Source organism: Pseudopodoces humilis, chromosome 9 (genome assembly GCF_049639895.1).
Source record: "Pseudopodoces humilis isolate 2021_Gansu_Grassland_sample_001 chromosome 9, ASM4963989v1, whole genome shotgun sequence".
Lineage (NCBI taxonomy): Eukaryota > Metazoa > Chordata > Aves > Passeriformes > Paridae > Pseudopodoces > Pseudopodoces humilis.
Genome location: NC_142208.1, coordinates 2,731,743 through 2,751,327, shown reverse-complemented (window position 1 = coordinate 2,751,327; position 19,585 = coordinate 2,731,743). Strand labels below are relative to the sequence as shown.

The window sequence follows — 19,585 nt, the reverse complement described above, 5'->3', positions numbered from 1 at the left end:
TCTCAGCCAGGAGGAACTTTTGGACTCAGGTGACAGACAGTGACAGCACCAACGTGCCAGACCCTGCCATTGGCAAGGGGAAGGTGATGGAGATGAGCATCAAAGGGCTTTGCTTTCCATCCCTCCAATTCCCACGGCTATTAAATGCCAGAGTGTGAAGGCACAGCCCTTCCTGCAGCACCGTTCCCCGTCCCAAACCCATTCCCTTTCCCAGGGTAACAGACTCGCAGCGACAGAAAAGCACTAAACCCAGGGAAGGGTGGGCTCCACACCCCCCACAGATGAGCCTTACTATGTTCATGAGGGTGAGGACATAGTTCTGGACGTGCTCCTTGCCATGGAATCGCACGACTGAGTCATCCACGGCCAGCAGCACCTCGATGTTGTAGTCATCCTTCCTGGCGTGGCGCCGCTTGCGCTCCGCGTCCCCCAGCCGCTCCGTCATCAGCTCCAGGGAATTCGGGAGCTCGCCCACCTGCACACCGGGCACTGGGCAGGAAAAGAAAGAGCCTTTCAGGTGACCTGACACCACGGTGACACTCCACAAGGGTAGAAATTCAGCGGGGAGAACAGATAAGAGATTTAACTCTAACGGGATATTGAGGCTGGTTGCTGGTCCAGCTCGCTCTGTGGTGGGGAAATGGCTCTGAATTGTGAAGACCAGACCTAAAAAACACATTAATGATTGGACTTGAGAGCCTTAAAAGGTTTTTTCCATGCTAAATGATTCTGTGATCTGTTAAAAAGTCAAATTGAGGCCGCATTTCATAGAATCATCACAGAATGATTTGGGGTGGAAGAGACCTCAAAGCTCATCCAGTGCCACCCCCTGCCATGGGCACCTTCCACTATCCCAGGTGGCTCCAAGCCCTGGCCAATCTAGCCTGGGACACTTCCAGGGATCCAGGGGCAGCCACAGCTTCTCTGGACAACAGCTTCCAGTGCCTCACCACTCTCACAACACAGAGGTGATGAAAGCAAGGCTGCAGCATCTCCAGCCCAGCATTTCCTTTCCATCTTCTTGACTTTAGCTGTTAAACTGAGCTTAAAGCCACAGGGTGAGATGTACAAGGGCTCCTGGAAGGAGAAATCTTCTCCCCAGGTGAAATACTTATTACCAATTGCTGGGAAAGACCGGATTCCAGCAGCCCCTACCTTCGGGATGGAGGTCGTGGCGTGGCTCGGCGCCGTCCTGCCGGATGGCCGAGCGCCGATAGACCACGTGGGCCCTCCCGTGCTCCTCCGTGTCCTGCTGGCCCCTCTCCAGGGGCTCGATGAAAAACTCATTGCTGTCTGTCCGAATCAGGCCAGCCTGGACTCCACAGAGAAATAAGGAAAAGGAGGAGGGGGGGAAAAACAGTGTGGTTTCATACAAGTGCAGGGGGACGTACACATGCAGTATACTCGTTAAAGATTGATGCTGAGCACGCAGAAAGGGGAAAGGCATCCCAAATAATCATGTTTTGATCCTACCCCATGACACCAGGATGGTTCTAATACCATGTTCATCTATGACAACCCTTAATTTCTCCTGTAAATGGGAAAAAAAAAAAATAAAGGAGGAAGGGAAAACCAACCAACCAAAAAAAACCCCAACCTGGCTGCAATTCAAGTTGCGTCTTTATATGGCTACGAAAGTCCGTTCTGTCTCATCCATGAGTTGTGCCGGACCCTGAACTCAGGGATACAAGGCTGAAGGGACTCCCAAGACACTCCTGAGCCTCCCTGAACCTTCCCCACTCCATTCCTGCGGTGCTGTTAGGATATCTACCATTTCACTGACACTACGAGCTGCAACAAGAAGAAGGAAAGAGAAACCATTCTCTCTGCCCCATGAAGTACTTGGGAATTAACACAGGGGAATCCCGTCGGAGCAGAAGCTGGAAAGCATTACCACTCCACCTCCCAAAAGCAGGGAAGATGAATGACGGGGCAAACATCGCTGGCAATGTTGTCCTGGCTACCGACCTGCTCCTAATTAACACCAAGCTCCCATCAAATCCCCCTTACATCAGCCTGAGCGCTCACACCCCACAGCGCCGGCCGGCTCAGACCTCGGGCAAGGAAAAGGATCACCAGGATTTGGCTTCTATCCCACGGGCAGCCCCCCCAGCTGGGCATTTTTCCCAGCTCCCTCCATGGCGCACGCGCGCGTTCCTTCCTCCGGTGCTGCCCGCTGTTGAAGAGCTGCCTGGAAAGCGCCGGCAGAACATATGGATCTGCTCCTGGAGCAAAGCCTTCAGCTGCATGGACCTACTGGAGTCCTCATAAGGGTGTTGGGGTGTTGGAATGGTTCCCATCAAATCAAATCAAAGCAAAATATACACAGAGACGTGTTCTGGACAGAGGCGGGGGCTCTTCCAAACCCGCCTGGCTTTTTGGGTCCCCTTGGTGTTCACATCCCATTGGATTTATCAGGCAACGGACAACCCGGCTCTGGTGGATTCCATCAAGTTTCCTGCTCCACTTGGCTTTTATTAACTGCTTATCTCTGCTGCAAAGCGGGGTTTGGGCTGGTTTTGTTTCAGCTCCTTCCTGAGCAATCCAAATCCTTGCCCGACATACATATCTCAGGGTCTTCCCACAGGAGACAGCCAGGGCAGGGATTGTGCCCCAACCCTCAGCCAAGGAGAGGAAGAACACAGCCGGGTTTAACCAGGGCCACCAGGCAGGGTGGTGGTGATGAGGCAGAGAACAAGCCAGGGAGTCAAACCATCAGTCAGGTTCAGAGATGGTTGGGCGAGGCCGTGACCGTGATTGGCAGGGCACAGAATCACGGAATCCTTTAAGTTGGAAAAACTCTCCAAGATTATTGAGCCCAACCATTGACCCAGCACTGCCAAGGCCACCACTAAACCACATCCCCAAGTGCCACATTTATACACCTTTTCAACCCCTCCAGGGATGGGGAATACAAACCTGTGCCAGGGCCTGACAGCCCCTTCCATGAAGAAATTCTCCTCATTTCCAGTTCCAAAACATTGCTCTTTATTATACAATAAGAGAAGGAGCAGAAGCAGCCCCTGCCCCAGGAGGAGCTCTTCTGGGACACCACTACCCCCTCCCAGCCTTGCCACGGGGCGTTTCATTCGGGACCAGGCACCCCAAAGCTGGTTTATGGGTTTAGGGCCAAAGCCAGGACTTGCTGAGTCAGGCGGCCGGAGGAAAGCCGTGCCGCCGCGCCGGGGCAAGGCTGGATTAAAATGTGAAAGAGACTGGTCCCAAGCCACAGCCCACTTGAGTTTGAGCTGCTCTACAGCTCGTGACTAATTATATCTGGCTCAAGGAATAAAGCAGCCCCAGACTTTCTCCCAAAGGTGGGATGCAACGCGCCGCCGACTCCGGGGACGACCGATGGCGAAGGGCGTAACATGGGGATTTTTGTGTCCATCTGATCAGAGCAGCCCAAGAAATGAAACAGAAGCTGCAGAGGTCACCCTGGCATTCACAAAAATAAATTAAAAAAGCAAAACAACCCGAAAAATGCCATTGCAAGAGGCACGAGCCAACCTGCTCGCTCACAAAGAGAGGCAGCTCAGGTTGTACTTCAGCATTTTGGGAGGGTTGCAACAGTAGAGAGGCAATGGAAAAGGTCAGATGCCACCCAAAAAGTCCCATTTGGCTTTTCTTGGGCTTTTTCCAAGAGCTCAATCCCATCCTCGGTGATCAATCAGCCACATGCTTCCCACCCTTGATTTTAATTTGGTTTAATAATACCAGATCGAACTAAATCAATTGGTGGGACTGTTATCACTGCTTTTTCCAGCATGAGATGCTGCCTGCAGCTCTCAGCAAAGGTACCCCTAAACTAGAAAATGGCCCTTTACAGACAATTCCACTGGAAAGAGGGAAAACGTACATCAAACTCATTCCTGCCAGCTCACAGAAGGTGAAGTCTCTCCTCCAGCTCTCCTGTGCCTCCCCAGGCTAAGGGAGAGATGAAGTCCAGCCTCACTAAGGGGGACCCCCAGGACCCTGAGTAAGAAACTCCTCCTCCACTGCTGGGCAAAAAAGCTCCAACTCCCACAGGAATTCAGGAAATTCTGACACTTAAGACAGCTGAGATGTGGAAAAATTAATAAAGCTGCTGCACTGGGCCAGGGAAGCTAACAGGAGGGGGAAATCCAGCTGCCTGCATAGTATGTCTATTTCCTATAAGATTCACACATAATTTGGACAAAAAAATTCCTAGAAAACCAGGCAGTGTGGACACAGACACCACGGATAACAGCGCTCCCCTTCCATGCAGAGGGCATCAGGAGCATCCAGAGGTGCTCCATCACTGTTTTCATGCCCCTCTGCAGCACAGGCTTCGCAGCCCATCAAACACAACACTTTGCCTTCCTTGACTCCTTTTCCCTGCTCTTCGGGCCGAGGTGAGAGGTTTTTGGGGTGGCTACAGACCAGGTGACCCAAGCCAGGCCTCAAATGTAGCTCCTGGTGGAGCGAGGACACAGAGACAAGCTCAGCACTAATTAATTAATTGGGTTTTCAGCCCAAACAGGGCCTGGTTTGCATCTCACTGCCAAAACTTGGGATTATCACCCGGGAGAAAAGCCCTCATACCCACGTAACACCCACACCAGCTGAGGCCAGTGGGACCTATGTGACCAAAGGGACATCCTGCACCCTTTTTCCCCCCAAAAATTAACCCTACAGAGCTCAGGAACTGCAAGGAGAATCCTGGAAGACCAAGCCACGCTTTTTTCAGCGGAGCATCATTCTGGGGGGGCCGTTTCTCCCTCCATCCCCTATTAAATACTGCTTCTGAGGGCTTTTGTGTTCTGCTTATCTGCTGCCACCCATCTGAAGCAGGCCAGGGCCACGGGGATGGAAAACGCTGGCTCTACAGTTTGCAGAACTACGGCAAATCACCCCAGGGAAAAGCCAGGCACACAAATATGGTGTCTGTGGGTGATAATCCTTCACCCATCCCTGCAACCAGCAAAGCAGGAAGGAAGCAAGGTCGACCACACGCTGCTAAAGCCGGCGGGGGGAAAAAAAATCTGGGATGCCTCCACTGCAGCGAGACGTGTCCGCCGGCGGAGATTTCTGCCTAACGCTACTTTAGCAGTCAGGAATTTGGGGGCTTAGATCAGCTTTGAAATTACGTTATGGGCGACAGCATCTTCCCACCCTGGTACGAGACACCCTCGCAAGAACCATTGAAAGGCCAGATTCTCACGCGTGGATGCCCTGGAAGGTGCCGCGGATTTGGCGGCTGGGAAAAGGATGGGCTCCCTTCCGTGGCTAAATACGGATTTAGGAAAGACTTTGGGTGGAAGCTCTTTTCCAAGAGCTGGGTTCGGGGTTTTTGGGGTTTTTTTTTTTTCCCCTTCCTCCCCTCCACCCCGTTATTTATAACCTCAGTCTCCGTTTATACACGGCCTAATCTCTTTGTGTACACAGCCCTCATCCGCAGCATCCCGGAGCGCTTCCTCTGGCCGGGAACCGGCGGCCGAGCGCGGCCCCGCGCCTCCCACGCGCGCTGTGCCGGGATGCAAAAACCACAACCCCCTTCCGAAAGCTCATGGACAACTTCCAGCAGAAATCCACAGGAATTCCAGGGTCCTTTGCTTATGGAAGAGTTTCCTCCAGCCCATCAGCGACATTCCTGACCACCTACATCCCGCCCGGATTTGCTCTGTTGTTTCTCCGACAGGTCACAAACATCATCCTCCCATCCACGCCCAGAGCCAGGTTTTGGTGCCGTTCCTTGCTCCGTTTCCTAAATCAAGCTCTTTTCACTGCTTTTTTGGGAATCTTCTTGATCACCCCATTCCTCCAAGAGCAGATTGAAGGATGTTGGATTCTTGGGAATCAGAGGCCCATACAGCCAGAAAAATCCATGGAAAAGAGAAACCAACTGTGACATTGGATGTATCACAAGGGCAAGGGAGCCAAGCACCTGCTTGTCCCCTCATCCTCGTGTCCTTCACCAGACCACGGGAAATCCCTGGTTGTAGCTCCAGGATAGTGATCTGTTGGCCACCGAGCAATAAATTTATTGTGGGAAATAGAAGAAAAAACAACAACAACAAAGCCTTATCCTGGGGGAAAAGCCACTTCTTCCTTTACATGGGCTTAAAAAGGATGGGCTTGGGCTGCCAGGATATGCATAAATCCACATTGAAAAGCATCCTGTGGTACAAGCTGGAAGTTCCAGCTGGAACAAGGATGACAACCAACAAGGTGTGCAAGGGTTGGTTGGGGAAAACTTGGGGCTGAAGCCCAGAAAAGCCTGGAAAATTTAAATTAAAGCTTGCTTGGGATTGACACTAACAACAGAGCGGGCTCTGGGGAAGAAAATTCCCCCAAAGCTGTGCCACAGCAGGATGCTGATCGCCTCCAGCATCCTTTTGCTCGTGGTGCCAAAGGGAATGAGATCTGCCACGGAACCTCAGTGGCTGGTCCCTGCTCCAGACTCAGCACTGGGTCTGTAGGAAATGCCTTTAAAGCTTCCAAGCCTGCCCACGTCTGCCTGCCCCAGCGCAATCCGTGTCCTGGAGAAATGCCTGTGAGTCCACAGCCTCGGCCCATTCCCCAGAGGATGCTTCAAAAGGTGTGGATTACGTGCTAAAAAAATTTAATTCCTATACGTAGGCGAAATATGTATTTCTAGCTGTGCTGCTCTATCATTTCTGCTTGTACAGCAACACCAGGCGCTGTATAAAAAGAAAGGAATGCCAAATTGTTTGTGCTGGTGGCCAAAATTGGCTTAAGGAGCTCCCAGAATAAAGCAACTAAAAAAAGAGATATATTTTAAATTTCTTTTTTTTTAAAAAAAAAAATAAATAAAAAAGGCACAAAGTAAGACATTTCTTCCAACCTGGCAGTAACTTTAAGTGGTAGCAGGAGAAAACAGCAAACTCTGGCACCCAAAACAAGATTTAAATTGGCTCAAAGGAAATCTGAAGGGCAACGGGCCAAGGGTATTAAAAAATAAGCGCTTCCCCAAGCGTATCAAAGGTAGGGAACCCACAGGCAGAGCAGATGCCGGGGATGAGGAGGTAACAGAGTCATTCAAAGGAATTAAAGCGCTGTGGCAGCAAGTTACTGATGCTGAACTGTGCTCAGAAAGCCAAGAGACTCTGAGCCCTTGAAAAAAAAGCAAAAAAAGGGAAAAAAAAAAAAAAAAGAAAAGACGTCCTCCTGCAAAAAGATGCTTGGTAGGAGCCAGACTGCAGCTAACAGTGATTTCAGGAGGTGCTCGAGCTCACACATCATTCAAGAGGCAGGAAAGGCAGAGGAAAAGTTCCCGGAGCAGTCCCAGGGTAAAACACGGGTGGGCAAGGATGGAACAGCATCACCATGAGCGTGGGTCCCCGTCCCAGAGAACGTGGATGTAACAGCACCTGGGCAGGAAGCACTTCAGGCACATTTTTCCAAGCCTTTTAAATAAATACCGGTGCACAGACCACCCTGATGGAGGAGGTGGGTAGCACCCAGGGCCACATGGGGAAAGGGGACCCTGCTGCTGTCAGGGCTGAAGGGCAACATGCGGCACAGACACCTAAAGCATCACCAGAAAAATCGGGTTTCAGGACACCACGATCCATCTCTTAAGAGGAAACCACGCCAAAACACGGGCACAAAACCCACCGAAACAAACACAAAGCGCCCCACCAGCCTCCGGCTTACCAGCCCATCGCAGTTGCTGATGGCCACGGCGGCTCCGGGCATCCCGGAGATGTCACCGGTGAAAAGGCACCGCTGCTGGAGGGGTTCCCGGAAAAGCACCTCAAAATCCTCCTGCCACTCTGCCACGGCTCCCGGCGGCAGCAGCCGGTGGTTGGGCCTCAGCCGGAGGTGCAGCTCCTTCCCAAAAACCGTGACGTTGAAGTAGAGCAAGCGGCGCTGCCGGGACTCCTCCGGGGGGCTGCGGGGGACGCGGCGGCGGCCCGGGCCCGGGGCCGGGGGACAGCGGGGCTGCCCCAGCCCCGCCACCGCCTCGCCGGACACCACGTGCGACAGGAAGCGACCCCGGCAGTCGGTGCTGAACGGGACGATCACTCCATACTCGCTGAGTTTGCCGGACAGGAGCAGCTCTGCGGAGACAGCGCCGAGGGAAAGGGGCCCGTGGGCACGGAGCATCCCGCTCGGGCGCCGGGACGGAGGGGGCCAACACAACCCGGGGAGCCTTTGGCGAGCACCGCCGGAGCTCCGGAAGCCCGACAGCTGCTTTTCCCCGCCGAGCCGGCTCCGCTTTGTAGTTTTAAGCGGGTGCGTCCAACGTAGCAGAAGGAACTCGGGCTGACGTCCCCCTCGCTCGCCAAGCACGCCAACTATTTCTCGCCCAGCCTCCATCTCCCCCAATTCCCATTGAAACTTAACCCCCCCCCCCCACACACACACCCACCCACCCTGCCCGGCACACCAGCGGCTTCCCTCTCCCTTCTCCCCATCCTCCGGGGTGCAGCCACCTGTCACCCCCCAGCCCGGGCCCCCCGTCCCGGGGGCAGCCGCCGTACCTGGGGCGCTGCCGGCGGCCAGGCAGCCGTGCAGGGGGACGAGGCAGGAGGGCACCAGCCGCAGATAATCCATTTGGGGCCGGCGGCGGGGTGCGGGGCCGGCGGGATGCGGGATGCGGGGCGGGCGGCGCCCGGCGACCGCCTCCCCCCCGCCGCCGGGGCCGCCGGCGCCCCCGCCGCCGCCGCCGCCGCTTCTGCCGCCTCCCCGGCGGCGTGGGGCGGGCCGGGGGCCGGGTCTGGGCCAGGGGGTGGGAGGACGGGCTCGTTTTAATTAAATTTCTTTGAATTTTTTATTTTTATTATTATTTTTTTTTAACATAGTTTTCTTATTAAAGGCGCTGGGGGGGGGGGGGATGTGGGGGAGGGGGGGCGGCGAAGGGAAAAAATAAAGTTCTCGCGTTGCCTGTGGATCGTTCTTTTCTTGGAGGTTTAAAAAAAAAAAAAAAAAGAAATAAAGAAAAAAAAAAAAAAAAAGCCATTTCGGGCAGCCCTCCCTCCTTCCTTTCCTCCCTCCCACCATCCCGCCTCTCCATCCCTCCCCGCCCCGCGGCCGCCCGGCTCCAGCGCTGCCAGAACAAAGGCGAGACGCGCCCGGAGCCGGGGAGCCCCCGCCAGCTCTGCCCCTCTCCCCAAATCCCAGCTCCCGGCCCCTCGCTGCGGAGATGCTCCACAGGGAGAGCCAAATCGTCTCCCAGCTCGGAGCGCCGCGTGAGCTGGAGGTAAACATCCTGTTTGGAAGCATCTGGGATGTTTTCCAGATGTGGAAACATCCCTAACAGAGAAATTGAAGATGCCCCCGGATCCCTGGCAGTGCTCAAGGCCAGGTTGGATGGGGTTTGGAGCAACCTGCGATAGTGGAAGATGTCCCTGGCCACAGCCGGAGATCGAAATAAAATGAGTTTTAAGGTCCCTTCCCACCCAAACCATCCCGTTTAATTTTTTTTCTTTCTTCCCTCTCCTCCCGTTTTTAGGGGGAAACAGACAGAAGGAGGCTCTGGCCTTGTTCCTGGATGCTGTCTTGCTGGCTCTCCAAGGAAAACCCACACGCCTTGGCTTTTCCAAAGGGCATCGCCACAGCTCCGGAGCTGGGACCCCACACTTCAATACGAGCTGTGCTTCCTCAGGCTCCTCCTCCTCCTCACCACCCTGACAAGGGGCAAATAAATCCAGAACTCCCCTAAAAACACTCAACAGCACTCAACAAATCCAGCACAGTGTTAAGAGGGCTTCCAGCATCCTAGAATGATGGAATGGGTTTGGGTTGGAAGTGGCTTTCAAGATCATCTCGCTCCACCCCTTTGCCATGGGCAGGAACTCCTTCCTCTATCCCAGGTTGCTCCAAGCCTCATCCAGCCTCGCCCTGGACACTTCCAGGGATGGGGCATCCATCAGCACAGAGGAACAAACCCCCTGGCCCTGTTTTCCATGTGCTGTGTGTGGCTATTTTTTTTTCTTCTGGACAGGACTGCAAGGCCAGCTCCAGGGTGGGGGGCTGTGCTGCCACACCAGTAACACCAGTTGTGCTGGTTGTGCTGGGATTTTACTGCCACGGGGCCCAGGTTATGCTGAGCAACCCAAAACCTTTCCCAAGAGGGAATTCCTGCCTTGAGGCACTTGTCATCCAAGCTGCCACAGAGGCCAGAGCACAGTGGAAAAGGCAAGCAGGGGGAATATAAAAGTGCCAGCCTGCAAGCTTCCCTCCAGTAATTAGGATTCTGGTTTGGGATTTCTTTGGTAGGATCTCAGCTGGAGCTTTGTTCCCAAGCCATCGGCACAGCAATGCCCAGAATGGTAGGAAATGATCACCATTTGGGAAAATGCCCTGCTTACCTCCACTGCAGGTGTGGGAGGATGGTGAGGCTGCTGGGTGCCAGCAGGAGGATCCAGAGGTGGAGACCAGGAACCCCTTGGAGAGGGTCCTGCTGCAGCCATTTCTGGTGAGGTGCCACTCTGCTGTGGTGTTATCCAGGAGGAATGCTGCCAGAGCATCCCTCCAGGGGAGGGTGGAGAGCCTCACCTTCCAGCTGGGTGACTGGGTTGGGTTTTGGGGAAAACAGGAGAAGCTGAGGCTGCCGTGATCAAAATCCAGTCCAAAATTCCCTGTAGGTAAAGGCACCAAAAGGATGCCACCAAAAGGAGAGAGGAATACACTTACTTCAAGTAGAGAATTTCAAGCTGGAGGAAAAGGGGATTTTTATTCCCAGTTTAAGTCTTTTCATGCTTCTGTTGCTTTGTGCAATCTATAATTAAAGAGGAGAAATGATCTGCAAGAGATTCTTTGCAGAAGAGATAGAAAATGAATTTGTGCTCCGAGCATTTTGGATGATTTTGGAAGATCACCACTGGAGCATCAAAGCTGGAACGAGCCCTTACTTTGACTGAATAGATTTATGATGAGACATGTAATAAAGGGAGTACTTTACTTGTGGAGGACAGCTCTGGAAAACATTAATTACTGTTTTTCAGAGGCAAAAACTGTTTTCATCATCCACAAGATCTGTGAATTCATCCAGTCCCTCTAGACCTTTATGCCTCCCCTGATGTTAGCAAATCTCAGGCTTTGGCAGCATAAATTTGGCTGAATGACAATGGCAATGATCAACTTGCCTCACTTATTACCTTCTAAAGGTAATAATTAATTGTGTTTGGGTACCTATGACATGCTGGAGGTGGTGAAAAGACAGCTTCCAAGGGGATCTCTCAGGGTCCCAGATGACAAGATGCTCATTTGTCACCCACTCAGTGACACCAGCCCTACCTGTTGGCCTTATCTGCCTGAAATATTAATATAATAATAATATTTGTGGGGGTTTTGGTGTTATCTCTATCAATACACCATCGTTTATGTTGGAAGAATTTGTTCATTCCAGCCTTTTTCTTCTCGGTTCTTGTCGTTGAGGAGGGAAAGAGAAGCAGCAAGGCGACTTCCCCTCGTCCTTCCCCTCCTGTCCTTCCCCTCTATTCTCCTCTTTGTCTCCTGGCTTTGCCTTTCCCAGCCTTTAACTCTGTCCCACCCTTCTCCTTGACTTTAGGCTTAACCTTTTCCTTTCTGTTTTGGAGTCCAAATGGCTCCTTTTCCTGTTTTTCCCCTCCTGGGGTGCTATTTTATCTCGTGCATCCATTTCCTCCATGGATAACTCTGGAATTCTTTACGATTCAAGGCTTCCCTCTGCAGCCTGGAGATTTACCAGTGACATGGGTTTGAGGACTTTCCCATTTATTAGTCGACCTCTAGGCCTAGGGAGGAAGGAGCAGGTTTTCTTTCCAGCTTCCAGAGAAGAAAGCTGACAGCAGCTGCTGTTTTTAAAACCCCAAATCAGGCTCCTTTTCCTGCAGGAGGCTCCAGCCAGTATTCCCAAAGCCTGATTTTCATCTGGCAGTGCCAATTTCTGGCCATCCTGCCCATCCCACTGGGTACCACTGGAATCCAGAGGCCAGGTGACATGTTCCAAACCCCCTCCACCAGCAGCAGATGCAGCTGTTGGCCCCCAAATACAGTTAATTTTGATTCTGAGAGCTGGAAAAAAACTTTCACAAAAGGCTGGAAGAACTTCTTACAAGGAGAAAACAACAACAACAAAAAAAACCCTCAAATACTTAATTTGGTCTATTTTTGTGGCTTTATGGGCACTGGTTGTTTTGCTCAGCCGTGCAAACCTCTTGGAGGGGAGGGCATTAGGGCTAATAAAATTGTAATAATCTCCACCAATTACCTAAAGTGGCTTTTCTACCCATATCATCATGAATTTGGGAGCCAGGAGCTCGGGGTCTACCAGAGTGAGAAGACAGGGCTGTATTTCCAGCTCTAGCTCATCACATTTCTTCTTCCCAGAGATTCAAACCTCCTGTTTGTTAATCCAGAAGGCTCTGGAGCAGCTGCCCCTGCACTGGGAATGCACAAGAACCTCCTGGGCACGGGCTGGTTACTGGCAAGAGGTGGTCAAAATGGCAAAAAAAAAAAAAAAAAGAATTAAGAAGGAGAAGGGGAGGGAAAGTGTTTTGAGGTTTTAAAAGCAGCTGGAAGAAGGAAGGAGAAGGACTGGGAGGGATGGCTCAGCATGCTAGGCACAGGTAGGATGGGCAGGGATTTTACCTGGCGCTTATCTCCATCCTGGTGCAACGCATCCATGCTCAGAGCAAGGCAAAGTTTGGTGTGGGGAGCATCCCAAACCCATCCTGCGGGGACCCGGAGCCTCAGCGGGCTCCAAACCCACCCTGCTCTCCAAAGGGAGGGATGGGAGCAGAGGCACGGCTGTGGGTGAGCGAACATGACCTCATCCCTCAGACATCCCGGGATTCGAGCAGGGAGCAGCCGCTGCTGGAGCACCGGGGCAGGAGGGGACACAAAATCCCCCTGAGCATCTTCCCCTCCCTCTCCCCTGGCCGAAAACCAGCCCTTGCCCAGGATTTCAGCTCTTTTCGGGGGGAATTTTAGGAGCCCTGCTGGAAGAGCACGATGGAGCTGACAAGAGAAGATGCTGTGCTCCAGGAGAGGAGCAGGAGGAGCACGAAGCCGGATTTTGGAGGCAGGGAGAGAGGGAGGGAGGGAGCTGACAGACACATCATCTGGTCTCCGGCTGCCCCGAGGCACGATCATTCCTGGCAGATCTCTCCCTAATCCCTACTTTAAGACCTCCAAAGATGGAGGGAGCCTCCATAAACCCCCAGGGGATTTTTCTCTTCTTTTTTCTTTCTTTTTTTTTTTTTCATGTCTTGCTTTTCTTATCCTGGAAAGTTTTTCCTCCTGGTTAATCTGTGTATCTGCAAGTTTGGCCCTGTTAAAACACGAATCCTGATCTATCCAGCCACCAAACTCTTGCTGCCAGCATCCCAAAGATTCTGGATGCTGTCACAAAACCAAGTGACAGCAGCAGCCACTGGCAGAGCTCTTCCACGAGGCTCCAAACTGGAATCAGAACAGCATTTTAAAGGTGAGGCTTCACCAGAGCTGGAAAATGAAGGGTTTTGTATGGATTTAGCACACAATGCCGTGGATTTCCGAGAGGACCCAAGTTCCCAAGGCCTCTTTCCAGGACCCAGCAGAGAGAGCTGGGTGTGCAAAGCGGCTGATCCAGCCAGGGTGGGAAACCACCTCTTCCTACCCTCTCCCCATCTCCAGCTGCTCTGCATCCCACATCTCCCTGTGAGCCCAGCATCCCACAGGTGGGAACAGGAGGCCATTCCCCAGCAGCCAAACCCCAAACCCGTGGATGCAACGGGACAGCAAAGATGACATCGAGTTACCACAGGAGGCTGACAGCAAGAAACCTCTGGAGGGGAACAAACCCCTGTATAGGCACATCATGGCCTGAAGAGAGCTCCAATCTTCCCAAGGCTCACCTCCTGAGGGCACCTAGGCAGTGTTTTTTGGGATCAGAGTCCTGTGCTCAGCCCAACCCAAACAGAAGGGTCTTTCCCTCATCCCACCGAACTGCACCGCGCCGCACCTCCCAGCATCGTTTCTCCTCAGCTACAGCTGCATCTGCAAATTCCTGCAAGATGTTTGCCTTGGCAGCCTTGCTGGGAGGTTTTCTAGGGGCTGGGAGTCCCCCCCACCATTGCCTTGCCCACCCAGGGATGAGCAGACAAGCTCAGGAACCCAAACTGTAAAGCTGGAAAAGGGATAAATGAGCCAGAAAGTGGAAGCCGACGCCGGTCCTGGCTGAGCTGCAAGTTAAGGGATGGTGAAACAAGGTCAGCGAGATTTATACCGACAGCCTTGGATGGCTTCCAGCCCCTACTGTCAGCGGCAGAGGCTTGGAAAAGAGGAGGGAAAAACTTGCTCTCCTTCTAGGAACCGCGCCGCAGAGAGAGCTCGGCCGGCGTGGCCGCGTCCCGGCGCTGGGAAGGCAGAAAATAACCCCCAAAATCAAAATCCCTCTTTTGCTAAGCACAGCTGCAGCAGATGTTGAGCCCCGGGTTGGCAGCACCTCAGTGGGACTGAGGCAGGGGTGAGGGACTCCTGGCCCACAGACCCCTCCTTCCCAAAGAGCCCAAAGCTCCCTGATGGCCGTGGCAGCCGGGAGAAACGTGTGCACGCTGTCCGTGGGATGCAGGGGGTGTTAAAACCTCCCCTGCCGGAGCTTTAGGACCAAAATTCCACCAGCACCACTTCAGCTCTGGGGCTTGGCACAGCCCGGCTGCTGGGAGCATCCATCCCTGCTGCCTTGGCATTCCCAGCCCTTCCCTTTCTCTTTTCCCTGCTGATGCACAATACAAACTAGGTTAACCTTGCCCAGCACCCTCCCCAGACGAGCCTTTGCCTCTTCACACATTGACCACCTCATTAATGTTTTATCATCTTCCTGCTAAAATTAAGCTTACTGCCATGTAAACCCCAAAGCCTTTTTTTTTGTTTGTTTGGTTGGTTTTTGACCTCTTAAATCAAACTCCTGAGCATTTCCCAGTCCCTTGCTCATCCCCTCAGCCCATGGGTATTTTTCCAGCATGACCCCCACCAGCCAGTGAGTGCTTTTGAGTGAACCTCATTGAGCCCCATCTCCTCTAAAGCTAAAGCTCAGGCTGCGGAAAATTAATTTTTCATTTGCTTGGGGCCAGAAGCACCCTGAGGTGGTGGAAGACAGCTGCTTTTTTTTTTTTTTTCCCCATTCCCTTGCAATATTCATGGAAGAAAAGTGAGAAATAGAGGGAGAAAGTCATCCCAAGCCTGGGATCCGTGGTTTATACACATTTTGCTGCAATAAAAAAAAAAGCCAAGCCTGATTCTTTGCGTGATATCTGTAGGTTTTGGAGCTTTGGAAAACCTCCCCTTGCTGCCACCCTCTACACAGGTTAACATTTCCATTGCTCTTCTGGAAACCCCACTTCTCTGCACCATCCCCTTCCAGTTTATGATTTATTCCTGCCTCTGCTCCCCAAAACAACAGGGGTTCAGTGGAGCTGGGAGGGTGAAAACGGGGTGGAAAAGGGGAGTTTCTGGTGCTTGGAGGTCTGGTATTGTGCCTACATGGCTTTTATTTTTAGTTTTTCAAGCCCTGGCTCTGCAGAAGCATCTTAATTACTATTCTTCAGCTGTAAAATGAAACCCAGATGTGCTCCCTTTGCAGAGGTTTCACCGGGGGGTTCTGCCAGAGGGGGACATGCCTTCAAGGAAAACATGGAAATTATTATTATTATTATTATTATTATTATTATCATTATTATCATTATTATCATTATTATTATTTTAAGAGCTCTCATGTCCAGAGCTATTCATGGTGGCCCCAAGCCAGCACGTGCCTCTTCCCCACTGCTGTAAATAGAAATTATATCACCCCCAACCCCAAACACCCTTAATTTTCCCCAAAATTAAAGGGAAACACTCCTGAGCTGGGCCTTGGAAAGCTGGGGGAGAAAAACAGGGGGAAAGGGGATTTTTTTGGGAAAAACACAGCCCTGAAGCCTCTGATAGCTGCAGTGATTTGGCTGGGGCTGTGGCAGGTTTCCCCTTGCAGCCCCACGTGCCAGTGGAATATTGGCTCCTCGGCACATTTTCCCTTTTGGATGGATAAAAAAACCCCATAAAGACACGTGAAGTTCAGCTTCCAAGGATTTCTACTGGCCCCTAAGAGGAGGAGAATAAAATCCCTGGCTGAGGTCAGAGCAGCCCTGTTCCTTTTACCTCTGTGAAGCCCCAAGAGGGGTCCCCTTGCCAGGGCCCCTGTCTGATGGAAAGATGCAGGAAGGGAGAATCTGGCCAAGACCAGCTGTATTTTCACACTTTTTGGAATTAAAAAAAAGATAAAATAAAATTGTAATCTTGAAGGAAAGGGGATCTCCCAGGCTGATTTATTCACAGAGAGATGCTGGGGTGGGGATAAAGTTTCTTGCCACCTTGTCACCTCCCACGCTGCGGATTTAGATTTTTGTTTCTTATCTCTATTATTGTTCTCCCAGAATAATAATACTAAAAAAAAGATTTCTGGCAGAAAGCTTTGCTTTCTCTGGAAGGAAGCAGCCAGTCCAAGGGTACAAAGCTCCAATGAAATATTCCTCACACCAAATAAGCTCCATCCAAAGGCAAAGGCTGAGCAGTGGGAAGAACCCCACATCCTCATAGGGGGAAGAAATATGAGGATACCTCCACTTCCAAGGCAGATTTTGACCTTGAACTCCCCATGGATCGAGTCACAGGGGTTTTATTCTGTTCCAGAAAGCTTTTCTTCTCTGTTTTTAGGAAGTGTTTTATATTAAAATACGCTTTAATAGGGATTTAAAAGGCAGGTGTTGTCCCTGTATGAACAGCAAATGCCATTCAGCCAATGGTTACTTAATTGTAATTTATAAAATGTTTTAATTTATAAAATGTTTTAATTTATAAAATGTTTTAATTTATAAAATGTTTTAATGACACCCTTAAACACGACCTTTGCCATGAGACAAGAACAGGAGTGCAGCACATCTGCTGCAGAGGAAAGACCTGGAAAGGACATATCAGCACACCCCAAACCCTCAGGGATGGGGAAGGCGAGTAGAAGCATTAATAATCCATTAATTAATTATCCATGTCAAGTATAATCTCGTTAGGCAGGAGCACAGCTACAAACAGCCCCATTGCCACGTGACCCCTCCACTGTAGCCAGAAAAAAAGATGGGGGGAAAAAAAGTCATTAAAGCACTCACTGCTCTCATGACAACGGAGCCAGGCTCCCAAACTGGCCCAAAGAATCCTGTCTGATGATGATCCAGGATATTTTGGGGTGGAGGAAGGAGCATCCCTCCTTTGCTCCGTGCCCAAGGCTTCCTGAGCAGCGAGGGGGAGAAAGGCCAGTGGAAAATGGGGAGAGGTGCCCCTGCTTTGGGTTTGAGCTCCCAGGGAGGGGCTCAGGGCAGGGGAAGGAGGGAGAAGCTGATGGATGCAGCATCCTGGGTTCTCTGGTGGTGCAGCCTGGGGTGAGGCTCCCATGGCAATATATATAAACATTTAAATAAAGTTTCTCTTCTCTGTCACAGGTAAAAGAGCCACTTATTTATTAAGGCAGCTGTGGGCCCCCTTTCCATGTTCTCCAGCTCCATGTTTCACCTCTTCCAAGCTCCAGCAGCACCAAAGGTGGAATAAGGGGTGGATTGGGGTTTTTTTAAGGGATAGTAAGAGTTTCCATGACCCACCCCAGCCTATGTGTACAACCAAGGGTGCAGTGGGGTGATTTTGGGGAGTGTTGGGGCTTCCCCTTGGCTGCAACACAGAGCCTGGCTCTTTGACATTCTCCTGTGAGCCTGCAGGTTTGGGAAAAAGCGTTTGTAGACAAAATAAAGCCTCAAAAATGGGGGATGGCACCCAGGGCTGAAGGGATTCCCCACGGAAATGAGATGCAGGTCTGGGATCAGCACCAAGAGAGAAGACAACCAGCTACAGATCCGTGTTTTCTGCCCTGACATCCATCTCTTAGGAGTGCTGGTTGGGATTTAAATGTTTAATTCCCTACCCCAAAATAACCTCAGATCCCCTCAGCTGTATTCCCACACTCCAAACCTTGAACAAGGTGAGGAAAGTGGAGAATTAGGAGTTAACTGAGGGTGAGAAACCTGCAGAAAACCAGTTTTCATGAAAATCAATAAAACTGATCAATAAGCTCTTGGTTTTTTAATGCAAACCTGTTTTTTTCAACGTGAAAAGCACACTTTGAGTTTCTTTTTTTTTCTAGATATTTTTGTCCACACACCCTCTTGCTGGTGCTCCCCTGGGAAGAACTGCTGCTCCTCCAGGGAATATATCCCACTGAGGCTGGGGGTCAGCTCATTAACCCCATCCAATTAAGAGCTGCTTTCTACCCTCCTGCCATGGGACACCTTCCACTAGCCCAGCTTGCTTCTGGTAGTTATTATAGAGAATTTATAATATTTAATGTTTTTTAATATTTCTAGAATATTTCTATATTTATTTCAGTATTTCTAGGATTTACCTTGTATAGAATAATTCTAGAATGTGTATTTTCTATCATTATATATAAAATCTATATATATCATGGATACACAGCATATATAATAAAATGTATGCTATAGACATAATATATAGCATTTAAAATATATAATATACACTCAGTAACGATTCTATATTTTAGATATATGACACACAACCCGTTGTTTGCTTTGTCTCTGCCTGAATCCTGTCAGAATTACCAATCCTTTTCCCTCAGAGCAGAAAATCCAGGCCATTCAGAGCCAGGTTTTAACTTTTCATCTAAGAGAGGGATCTGGGTTTCTGCCTCCCCAGCCTGGGGAGAAGAAGGAATAAACACAGCACGGTTGATTTTTCACATTCAAACACATTCCCATCTCCCAGGATTTCACTTTTTTATTCTTTCCCAGGCAATTGCTGTATCCCTGCTTTGGAAATCACTTGTTAGGATGGTGGGAAAGCAGAAAGGAGCCTTTGAGCCCCTCAGACCAGGTGATGCAAAGCTCCAGCCTTCATTACCAAGATTAAAAGCGGCTGGGATTTCCTAAGCAATTAAAAACTCTGCCTAATTAAGATAGGGCTAATAGGCAGGGGTTGCTGCTGGGCAGGAGAAGGGGATGGATTTTTAGCAAAAGAGCCTGCAGGTAATTGCTCTAGTAAGGCAGAATAAATGGGGATGTGAGGATAGAGAGGATGTGCTGCCTTAAAAACTAAAATAAGAGGGAAAATAGCATCGACAGCATTTCAGAATTACTCAGTCAACTCTCTGGCTGCACCAGCAGCAAGTTATCCAAACACTGCAACACTCAGCAAGGGGCAAAACATTCAGGCAGGTATTTCTGCCTGCAGAAAGAAAGAACAAATGTAAAAAGCACGCCCCAAATGTGTGGCTAAGCCAAAAAAAAAAGAAAATGAGGGATCCTTTGGGACCTGGGTCTGTCACAGCCAAGGCTGAAGAAAAAGCAGCGCTTTGCTATTTTAAAATGTTGTTTTTCTTTCCAGCCTCCACCTTTGAATTTCTGCCACCTCCCGCCGCTGGCAGCGGATGAAAGCGGCTGCTGGGACAGACGGAGCGTGTGCTCCTGCTTTTGTGCTTCCCATCCTATTCTCTCCTCCCTCCAAGAGCCTTCCTCCTGCTCCCCCAGCCCCCAAGCTCCTCTCACCCCACTGTGAGGCCACTGGGACCCCCTCATTTATATCAATTCCCTCGGGTTAA

The 19,585-nt window shown here is 50.9% G+C and overlaps 1 protein-coding gene across 3 annotated transcripts in view; it reads right to left on the bottom strand.

The window, feature by feature from the left end:
- ADAMTS14 (ADAM metallopeptidase with thrombospondin type 1 motif 14) overlaps positions 1-8,544 on the bottom strand; it is a 30,246-nt gene extending 21,702 nt beyond the window's left edge. For all 3 annotated transcript variants that reach the window (XM_014261640.2, XM_088059516.1, XM_088059517.1), the window contains exons 1-4: positions 8,472-8,544; positions 7,642-8,048; positions 1,156-1,312; positions 293-489 (exon numbers count right to left, since the gene is read on the bottom strand). In XM_014261640.2, coding sequence (XP_014117115.2) covers positions 293-489; positions 1,156-1,312; positions 7,642-8,048; positions 8,472-8,544 — 834 coding nt within the window. The remainder of the gene's footprint in view (positions 1-292; positions 490-1,155; positions 1,313-7,641; positions 8,049-8,471) is intronic.
- Between the last annotated feature and the right edge of the window lie 11,041 nt (positions 8,545-19,585).